The sequence below is a fragment of the Spea bombifrons genome, chromosome 3 (assembly GCF_027358695.1).
Source record: "Spea bombifrons isolate aSpeBom1 chromosome 3, aSpeBom1.2.pri, whole genome shotgun sequence".
Lineage (NCBI taxonomy): Eukaryota > Metazoa > Chordata > Amphibia > Anura > Pelobatidae > Spea > Spea bombifrons.
Window position 1 is genome coordinate 77,553,342 of NC_071089.1, and position 11,145 is coordinate 77,564,486.

The window sequence follows — 11,145 nt, forward strand, 5'->3', positions numbered from 1 at the left end:
TATATAATATAAAATAGTAACCAAGGGAGAAAAGAGGGGCAATGTCCTGGTAAAATACTGTTTATTAAAGTGATTACTGAAAAACATATATAAAATGCCTACTCACATATAAGCAGCTATCTAAAGCATTAGAATAAGATGCGGGTTGCAGGCTCCTTTGAAATGCCAATATACAAGTGCCAGCAAAATACTTTTTGATGACATGTGAGCTTTGTCACATTGATTATGTAATTCTATTCTTACTTGAGTTAAGTCTAACACAGTGTTGAACTGGTTAATGTCTCAGACATTGCCCTATGGACTTATTAATATAGAAAAAGCCTAGTGTCAGCTAATCTGTGACTTTTAAACTCTTTATTATAATCACTGTGATTATGATAAAGGATTTCTGCCACAAAGTATATAAACTTAGATAAAGAGGTCTCTCTTTATGCAGTCTGTTCTCCCTATCATTTCATATTTTTGCTCCCAACCCATCACATCACATCATGCCGGCTGATTACAATGGAACCTGGGTCATGGAGGAGAATGAAAATTTTGAAGGCTACATGAAAGCATTAGGTACTACATAATACAATGCATTTTTTTGCAAAATTCTATTGGGCTGTATATTAGACCAATATGAAATACTGTAGTGTTAAAAAAAAAAAAAAAATCTTACTGTGGACAGACTACTGACCAATAATTCTTAATTCTATAGAGGCTAGGGGAATAAACGAAGAAGAGTGCCTATTTATAACCTCAGTGTAACACTGTAAATTTTAGACCTAAAGCTAGTGTATTTGTGCCCAGTTTACAAAATCAGTTTTTTTAGTGTTATTGTATCAACCATTTAAAGATGGCAGTTATAAATAATTTAGTACCCCATTTGTTTCAAAATTACCATAGAGGGCAGTTATACAAGAATTCTCTTTAAGTGGGAAAATATCATGAAAAAGTCATGAATTAACTTTGGAATTTTACCAATCAGCACTTGTCAACATGATGTATAACAAATGTGTATTTGGCCGAATGTTTGTACTGCAAATATCTACTTTACTGCATATGATAGCTAAGACGTCCCTTCAGATTTTTGTGGTGTTTTGTGGTGTCCTCCATTGATTGATTCTGCAGAATATGCCTTAAGGTATTTTAATATGCATTCTTTTTATTGGGTCTGCCAGGGACAATGGGCTATCCATTTAATGATAGACACATAATTAATTTGGACAGGGAATAAAGATTGCTGGTTTGTGAATAAAGGGAGCTTCATCAACATAAAAAAGGACCTCTTCATTTTACTGTTTCCCAGAAAAAAATGGATGCTCACAAAGAGTACAGAGAGTTACTAACTACCAACATGTCTTCCATTTGTCTCCACAATTTTTCTTTTTTTCAGACATTGATTTTGCTACACGGAAAATAGCTAATCACCTGACCCAGACCAAGGAACTTATCCAAGATGGGGACAGCTTCAAAACCAAGACTTTGAGCACATTCAGGAATTATGAGGTCAACTTCACTGTGGGAGTAGAATTTGAGGAGAAGACAAAGGGACTGGATGATCGTTTAGTGCAGGTAAATTCAGTACAATATTTATAGTCAAAGGGACAAGGTTAGAATGCTAATATAATATGTAATATACCGTATTTGCTCGATTATAAGACGACCCCGATTATAAGACGACCCCCCAAAATCTGAATATTAATTTAGGAAAAAAAGAAAAAGCCTGATTATAAGATGACCCCATAGGAAAAAAGTTTTACTAGTAAATAAATAAAATAAATAATAATTCACGTAAACTGTTTGTTTTTAATTTCCTTTTATTTACCAACCTGCCCTCCAGTTATGCACATCTGCCCCCAGGCATGCCTTATACCCTCCTATATGCCACTCTGTCCCATGATATGCCTTTTAACCCCCTATATGCCACTCTGGCATATAGGGGGTTAAAAGGCATATCATGGGACAGAGTGAATATAGGGCAGTGATGGCGAACGTGTGGCACGCGTGCCGCTGTTGGCACGCCGAGCCGTCTCTGTGGGCACGCCGTGACTACAGTCATACACTGTAGTCACGGCGTCAGCTCCCGCGGACTACATCTCCCACAGTTCTCTGGGGAGAACCCTCCAGCTGTTTCTGCTGAGCGCCGGGCGACTGGATATGACGTTTATATCCAGCCCCGGCGCTCAGCATAAACAGCTGTGCGCAGCCGCACTGCACAGACTGCGAGCGGCAAAACACAAGGAAAGTTAGAACGGAAGAAGCAGAAAGGAGGAAGCAGAAAGGAGGAAGGGGAAGCAGAAAGGAGGAAGAAAAGGTAAGATTTGTGGGGAACCAAGGTGGGTGGGTGGTTGATTATTGGGGGGTCTGATGTGGAGAACGAAGGTGGGTTAGGGGGGTCTGATGTGGAGAACGAAGGTGGCTGGGTGGGAGGGGGTCTGATGTGGAGAACAAAGGTTGTGGGGGGTCTGATGTGAAGAACAAAGGTTGTGGGGGGGTCTGATGTGGAGAACAAAGGTGGGTTGGGGGGGTCTGATGTGGAGAATGAAGGTGGGTGGGTGGGGGGGGTCTGATGGTAGATTTGTGTGTGCATATACATATGGTAAGGCATATGTATGGGCACTTGGGCAGGCATATGTGTGTGTGTATAGGGCAGCTGTGTATATGTGTGTGTATGTGCATACGTCTATGGGCATTGTATATGTGTACGTGTGTATGGGCAGTGTATATGTGTACGTGTGTATGGGCAGTGTATATGTGTACGTGTGTATGGGCAGTGTATATGTGTACGTCTGTATGGGCAGTGTATATGTGTACGTGTGTATGGGCAGTGTATATGTGTACGTGTGTATGGGCAGTGTATATGTGTACGTGTGTATGGGCAGTGTATATGTGTACGTGTGTATGGGCAGTGTATATGTGTACGTGTGTATGGGCAGTGTATATGTGTACGTGTGTATGGGCAGTGTATATGTGTACGTCTGTATGGGCAGTGTATATGTGTACGTGTGTATGGGCAGTGTATATGTGTACGTGTGTATGGGCAGTGTATATGTGTACGTGTGTATGGGCAGTGTATATGTGTACGTGTGTATGGGCAGTGTATATGTGTACGTCTGTATGGGCAGTGTATATGTGTACGTCTGTATGGGCAGTGTATATGTGTGTATATAAGGAGTGTATTTGTCTTATAGTGTATACGTCTGTGTAAGTATGTGCAAGGGCAGTGTATATTTATGAGGAGGCGTGTGTGTGTGTGTGTGAGAAGATTATGTATGTTTGGGCAGGTGTGTATAAGGGTAGTGCATATGTGTGAGTACTGGCAAGTGTGTATCTGCAGGCAACTGCAGTGTATATGTGTGTTTTTGTGGGCAGGCATGCGTAAGAGCAGTGCATATGTGTGTATAAGCAGGCATGTCATACATAAAGGGAAGAGAATGATTCCCTGTAACACATGTTTAACCCATTATGTGTGTGTACGTAAGTGTGTGCATGCGTGTGTATGTTATTCAAGTGTTTAAGTGTGTGGACACACAACAGCAAAAATCACATTAATTGTGCCTACAAAAGGCGTCTTTAAAAAAATACATGCACGTGTACAGTTGTATTTTTTTTGTTTTTTTCAATAAAAAAAATGTTTAATGGAAAGCTCTGTTATTGTGTTTTTCTTTTTAAACAAAAGCTGTTAATTAGTACGAACTGTTTTTTCTAAACTAAAACCTCATTATTCAGGTTTAATTGCAGTGTTGGCACTTTGAAAAAAATAAGTCGTTTTGGTTTGCAGTTTGGGCACTTGGGCTCAAAAAGGTTTGCCATCACTGATATAGGGGGACACTTACATACTCAGACACTAATATACCCACCCAGACACTTACCTACCCACCCAGACACTTACACTTCCCTACCCACCCAGACACTTCCCTACCCACCCAGACACTTACCTACCCACTGAGACACTTACTGAGACACTTACACTTACCTACCCACCCAGACACTTACACTTACCTACCCACCCAGACACTTACACTTACCTACCCACCCAGACACTTACACTTACCTACCCACCCAGACACTTACCTACCCACTCAGGCACTTCACTCACCGCGATGCCTCAGCGCTTGCTGCAGCTCCCACGGGATTACAGCTATGTGACCCCGCTAGGCCCCGCCTCCTCCAGAAAATTGAAGAGGTCTTCTTTGGGACAGCGCAGTATCGCCGGATTCCGGTCCTGCTTCTGGAGGAATCTCCCCGGCCGGCTCTGCTTCCCCACAGTGGGCGGGCTTTCCCGGGAGCAGGAAGGTATGCGCTTATGCAATCTCGGCTGCTGCCGGCACTTTCGCTGGCGCTCGGTGATAGACGCCGGCAGCAGCTGAGGTTACCATACAGGAGGATCCAGCGATGCGGGGGATCTGGATCTTAGTCTAATAGTCAGACCTCATTTGAGGTCTGATTAGAAGACGACCCCGATTACAAGACGAGGGGTATTTTTCAGAGCATTTGCTCTGAAAAAAACCTCGTCTTATAATCGAGCAAATACGGTAATTTGGCATCGTATTCCTGCATGCACCTGCTTGTTAACATTGGGCAGAAGTTCAGGGAAGAGACCTCTTCCAGCTCACAGGCCTATGCAGCTGGTTAGGTAGGATTAGCCCTTAACAATAACTGTCATACAGAAAGAGATTCCATCAAAGACACTAATGAAGTCAACTACTTGGTTTCATAAATATTTACAAGGAAGTAATATGTTGTTTTTGGTTTTAGAGGGGAACTCTAGCTTTATGGAAACATACTATGTAATGGAAAATGGGAATTATAATAACCACAACCCAAAAAGGGTCATTAAAATTGCCTTAATGTGTGTTGAGAATTGCACGTGCAATATTCTTAAACATGTGGAATAAGCATTCACTACATTACAACAGAGTACAAAAATCAAACATATTCTTTATTATTATGATATGTCCTGCTGTAAACAAAATACATAAATTACTCAGCGGGACTGACTCAGAGAGCAGTCCTGGCTGCATCCCCCAAGGGTAGGCTATGGGCAGCTAGAGCCAACAAGTTCTCAGGAATGTAAATAACTCTGTATGAAATATTGCTTTGCAAGCTTCATCTTGACACCTTCTACAGCAAACATTAAAATAAGACAGGGGTCTTGTTAGAACCCTAGAACACATAAGGCAGAGGTGGAGCAGGCAGGTGGTGAGTATGTCGCATATGTGCGCCAGCGAGCAGATTTGTTTGACCGAACACATCTCCTGCAAGACTAGTAGCTAGGGGCAGAGGAAGTGGACAAATACATAGGAGAGATTTGGCTTTAAAGGGGACACTTAGCTATCATATACTCAGTATTAAAGTGTATGATCATTCTTATGTAGGAGGGATTTTAATTTAAAGGGGACACTTAACTATCATACACTCAGCATCTAAAGTGTATGATAGACAGAGTGTTCTTTTAAAGGAGATACTATCATTAGCAATATCATAATATCAGGTTCGATATTATGGGTTTACAGACTATGCAGCGTAGGTACCACTGTCACACAGGAGGTGTGCTCCTACATCCCTACCCTGGATACTAATACATTGTTTAAGGTAGTTGCTCCCCTGGGGAACATGGGTGGTTTTAATTATAGGGGAGATAGGGAAAAGTGATTTTTTTTTGTGTTAAGAGGGGATGGGCTTTGGTAGCATAGAGAGCACCTTGGGGGATTAACAGACAACAGACCATGCACATCATGAGTGAAACACCAGATTATACCCACAAACAATACAATCTGTGGGTTCCAAACAAATGGATAAAAACAGTACTTTAGTGTTTGTGATATCTACCTTTATTCTATCTATTATTTATTTATTTATTCTATTAGTAAATGACTTGAAAATAAAACATCAGAATGGAAAAAAGGAGACATTCTACAGTGAGGGGACAATTGCACATACATAAGAGTCCAACATATAACAAGTGAATCTTCCTGGCAGAATTGGAGAAATACAATGCTTAATAAAACACAATTTGCTTACATGTCTATTCGGGGATTTATTCCTTTGCATATTATATGTACCTGTAAAACAGACTAAAGGTTCTATGATATTGGTCAAACAATCCTCATTGCCCTCTTAGAGGGCGGAATCATATCAAAGACTAAACGTGGATGTATGTGAGTAAGTGTTTAATGATAAGGTGTGTTTTCTGTAGTAGACCTTGGTGACTTGGGATGGAGACAAACTGGTCTGTGTTCAGAAAGGGGAGAAGAAGAATCGAGGCTGGAAGCATTGGATTGAGGGCGACAAACTCTATCTGGTAAGGGGAGCCTTGCAAATTGTGTTTTCTGTTCAAGCAACAAATCATAAAAAGTCCTTTGGACTTTTCGATTATTATCTAAAATATGCATACATATAAAACACTTTGCATTACCTGTAAATACCTACAAAGTAGGTATTTGAAAGCAGCTTACTTTAAGAACTGACAGAGTTTTCATTATCTCCTTGCTTGATAATAAAGAGTTTAGGAATATGACAACAGTCAAGATTAGGATGCTTGGGGCATATATGACATAAAGGTTTGGAGTTTTGGAACATTCACCCTGGGTTGCTCAATTCTGTTTAAGGGAAGGAGTTGCTAGAATACAAGAGTTTTTTCACCAGTAAATAAAAGTGTGCGGAGATATGTGAATACATCTAAAATTAGTTTTAGGCCACCTAATTCCCATGCACATTGTAATTAAAATTGCAAATGCATTAGTTACCCACCTGAACTAAAGGGAACAGAACTTTGCCCTTGTAGATTAGATCCCTAAATTGTCTGCAGTATAACTATCTCTGGGGCATTTAAACAAAAACATGTTCTAACACATTTTTGGGGGAAATTACTGCAAGAGGGGTAATAATGTAATTTATTGTTCTAGGAATTAACCTGTGAAGATCAGGTTTGCCTCCAAGTTTTTAAGAAGAAAAACTAAACTATGCACCAGAATCCATGCGCCTGCACCGACCCAGAATGTTATTTTGCTTTGTAAAGAGCGGACACACCTGATACATTTCTATGTATATTTCCTTCATTACATACAATAAACTTTATTAACAAAAACATAAAAAATGTGAGTTATGCAAGAAAAACATATTCAAAGGTATCCAAAGTTTATTTGATAACCGTTCATTGAGAAAGCATTAACATAAGTTCTGTATCTTGTGTTTTTAAAATGGTTCAGCAGTTTTTAAGATAATTAAGTAATGTATTTACATTAATATAATATAATGCCTTCTTCATATTGATTTTTCATATGAAAGCAGATTTCTTTTTCTGTTTCCTTACTGGGTTAACCAAATTCAGGCAGCAGATATGATGTCATTTCTGATCCTCATGTGAGGGAAAAAAAGGTCTCCTTTACACTATATCATCAGTAATTGCAGCCCTTGAACACAGAGTTTCTTACACCCAAAGATATGCACCATTAAGCAACACTGTACCCCAAAATATATCCAATCAACCATATTCAGTAAAAGGAAAGAATTCTCAAGGGGAAAAATACCAGAAACTTAAAAGCAGAGGGGTGTAGAAGTAGTGGCTGGTTTGGACAGAGCTCATGACCTGACAACAGGTCAAAGCATATGTGATCTGGTAGCTCAAGATGTAGCCATATTTATTTTATGCAAGGTAAGGAACTGGTCGGTGAGGGAAGAGGCAAATGTTAAAGGACAACAATAAAATGTAAAGGGGTCTTTCAACTATCATATACATTATGCATTTTGTATTGCTGTTGAATGCAGTGATTAAAACATTTTAGGCCATAGAGACATCACAACAACACAGTAGAGCACTGCATCGGGCAGAGGGCGGTCACACAATATACCCATATAAGGGGGTGGGGGAGGGTGTATTAACAAGTATGCGTGATTCAGGGAATATGTAAGTATCTGTGAATGAGAATGTTTGCAGGATTGGACACATGTTGCAGGAGCAGGCAGAATTGGACACATGTTGCAGAAATGGGCAGGAGTGGAACACACGTTGTGGATGTGGGCGGTAATGGTCAGGAATTCAGTGGGATTACACTCCACAATGCTCTCTTATTAGACAACAATTATCGTTACCTGTCACAAATACACTCACTGGCCACTTTATTAGGAACACCTTGCTAGTATCAGATTGGACCCTGTTTTGCCTTCAGAACTTTCCTCCTTTTTCGTGGCATACTTTCTACAAGGTGCTGGAAACATTCCTCAGAGAGATCTGGTAACTGTGGAGGCCATTGGCAGGAGAGGGCTGGCGGCCTAAGGCCTGGGGGCAAATCTAGTCAAGCGGCCCATTGCGCCACAAAATCAGCCCACCATCTTTTCCTGATTTTCGCAAATTCGTACTCCGATGTTCGCACTCTGTGCAAACAACTTATCTTGTTCCACCCAGGGAAAGCATGAACGGAGCAGGGTCATGTGACGTGACGTAAATTCACATGACTCCGCTGGGTTCCTGATTCCCTGGGCAGAACAAGAGCTGCTGTGTGTGTCACGGTCAGGACTACTTGTCAAGCCGTGACTGTGTGGAGGGCGTGGGCATGAGGGGGTTAATAGCATCAGGCCTCTGGATTTACTAACGTCACCCCTTAACAAGGCATAAATTATATCAAATGAACCCCCAAATCCTGTCTGTATCCCCCCAGGTAGTCTGCCACCACTCACTATCTTGATACCGGACTCGTGAGATATCCGGATTAAAATATCTATCTCTATATATGTGTATATCAACCCACCACAGGCAAACAACATATATATGTCCAATCTAGTCCAATCCGTAACCTTGTTACTACCAGAAAAAGCACTGGGTGCTAATTCCAACTCTGCATGCCAGAAGGCAAACAGCCACCACAAAATTAAACTCCCTCTCAATAAAAGGACCGCATTACTTTAAATTACCCTCAAACTTTTTACCCCTTAAACACCTTTAACACTGTTCAGAGACTGAATGCAACACAAGATACATTGTATATAATTATGTACAAGTTCACTTAATACTGACGCTATATACGGTATTTGCTCGATTATAAGACAAGGTTTTCATTAGAGCAAATGCTCTGAAAAATACCTTATAATCGAGGTCGTCTTCTAATCAGACCTCAAATAGAGGTCTGACTATGAGATTAAGATCCAGATCCCCCGCAGCGCTGCAGGGGACCTGGATCCTCCTGTCTGGTAACCTCAGCTGCTGCCGGCATTCCACGGGGCGTCTATCACCGAGCGTCAAGGAAAATGCGCATCGTGCACCTTCCCCGACTGCCAGAGAGGAGAATTCCCCGCATAGCTTCTATGACACAGCACGGGCGTGACATGATCTTCAGGTGCTCGGTCATAGAAGTTCCGGCGGACTCCAACAGCTGCCCCCACCAGATACCAGGGAGTCAGAAGCACTGGTAACTCGGGGGGGGGGGGTGTTGTATGGGGGCATAAGGCTTTTCTGGAGGCAGAGTGCCCCATGATATGCCTTTTAACCCCTTATTCCACTCTGCCTCCAGAAATGCCTTTTAACCCCCTATATGCCACTCTGCCTCCACAAATGCCTTATACCCCCTATATGCCACTCTGTCCAATGATATGCATTTTAACCCCCTATGTGCCAGAGTGGCATATGGGGGTATAAGGCATTTCTGGAGGCAGAGTGGCATATAGGGGTTAAAAGGCATTTCCAGAGGCAGAGTGGAATAAGGGGTTAAAAGGCATATCATGGGGCACTCTGATATTCGTGAAAAAGGATTTTATTAAATAACCTTAGCACTGAAATTATATCAGTGTATAAAAAGTAAATGGAGTCACTCACTCATTCACACAAACATTAATTCTCTCAAGCAATTCATCCACACATGAATTCATTCTTTCACACAATTCACCCACACATTAATTCATACTGTCACCCATTCACACAATTCACCCACACATTAACTGATTTTCTCACTCATTCACACAATTAATTCACACATTCATTAATTCTCTCACTCAATCGCACAATTAATCCACACATTAATTCATTCTCTCACTCGTTCTCACTCTATCTACCACCTCCCCCTTTATAGTCCACTTACCCTGCTCAAGTACTGCGGTGGGAGTGCAAGGCCTCTGCCTCACTGCTGTGTCGTGGTGCTTCACCTCTGAGTGCTGGAATATGACATCAAATAGAATGGATCAGTACCTTTATAGATAAAGACTATGGAGTCTTCCGGGTCTGGTTAACTCTTACGAATACCTTGGCTAGGGTTTGCCCAAGCTTGCTATTCAGTATACTGTGTATTACTGGCGTGTGTGACCTGCACTAGATGCCTGTGTTATTCTCATGTTGTGTAGTTTCATGTCATTTTATTGTATTAACCCTTCAGGACCGGCATTTGCGTACTGCGTCTTCCCTTGAAGACCTCAGTTTTTTAAAAATATTTGAATTCCGTGCTCGTGATTCGCTTCAAAGCGATCACATGCACGGAACTGAGTGGGAGTGGCTGCTACGGATCGCTGGGGACAACCAGTGGTCAGTAGCAGCCGCCCCTCGTGAGCCTAGCGTTCATAGCGACGCTGGATCGCGCATCATCGATGATGTACCTGGTATGTCCCGGTCTGGGGGTGATCTATGACCAGGAAGTACCAGGTGGGTCCCGGTCTTGAAGGGGTTAATATTCTACATATTTTTATTACGTTTCCTATTGCAAATAAAAAAACTTTTAATATTATTTCTTTGTGAAAAATATAATGCTGTCATAAATCTGCTGGTTAGGAGGGCCTTGCTTAAATATAATAATTTTTTTAAAAAAAGCTGTGCGAACATGTATACAGATCAGTAGCGTACCTAGCGGGGGGCGGGGGGGCGGTCCGCACCGGGTGCCGCTCATCAGGGGGGTGCCAACTTGCCGGCACCCGGCACCCCTCCAGAGACGGACAGTAATGTCCGCCGCTGGAGGAGCAGGCTCGCAAGAGAGCGGTATCGGAGGTCTTTAACAGACCTCCGGCTCCCTTGAGCGATTTTAAGCCGGTTCCCTTGAACCGGCTTAAAATCACTCAAGGGAGCCGGAGGTCTGTTAAAGACCTCCGATACTGCTCCCTTGCGATCCGTGCGTCAACTGCTGCTGTGCAGAGGGCACTGTGGGCGCGGCTTCAGTGCCGCCGGGATCTGACAACAAACCC

General features: G+C 42.1%; 1 protein-coding gene across 1 annotated transcript; it reads left to right on the top strand.

Annotated features, from left to right (window-relative positions):
- Window positions 1-428: 428 nt before the first annotated feature.
- Window positions 429-7,047, top strand: LOC128483150 (retinol-binding protein 2-like). Its single transcript, XM_053459211.1, has 4 exons — window positions 429-561; window positions 1,379-1,557; window positions 6,188-6,289; window positions 6,894-7,047. The coding sequence occupies exons 1-4, from the start codon at window positions 489-491 to the stop codon at window positions 6,945-6,947; spliced, it is 408 nt and encodes a 135-aa protein (XP_053315186.1). The 5' UTR covers window positions 429-488; the 3' UTR covers window positions 6,948-7,047.
- The last annotated feature ends 4,098 nt before the right edge of the window (window positions 7,048-11,145 follow it).

Bases quoted from the DNA above. Each gene is read 5' to 3' on its own strand.
- LOC128483150 (XM_053459211.1), top strand. From the start codon at position 489: ATGCCGGCTGATTACAATGGAACCTGGGTCATGGAGGAGAATGAAAAT. The intron at 562-1,378 runs GTACTACATAAT...TCTTTTTTTCAG, and splicing joins AGGCTACATGAAAGCATTAG to ACATTGATTTTGCTACACGG. The intron at 6,290-6,893 runs GTAAGGGGAGCC...TTATTGTTCTAG, and splicing joins AGGGCGACAAACTCTATCTG to GAATTAACCTGTGAAGATCA.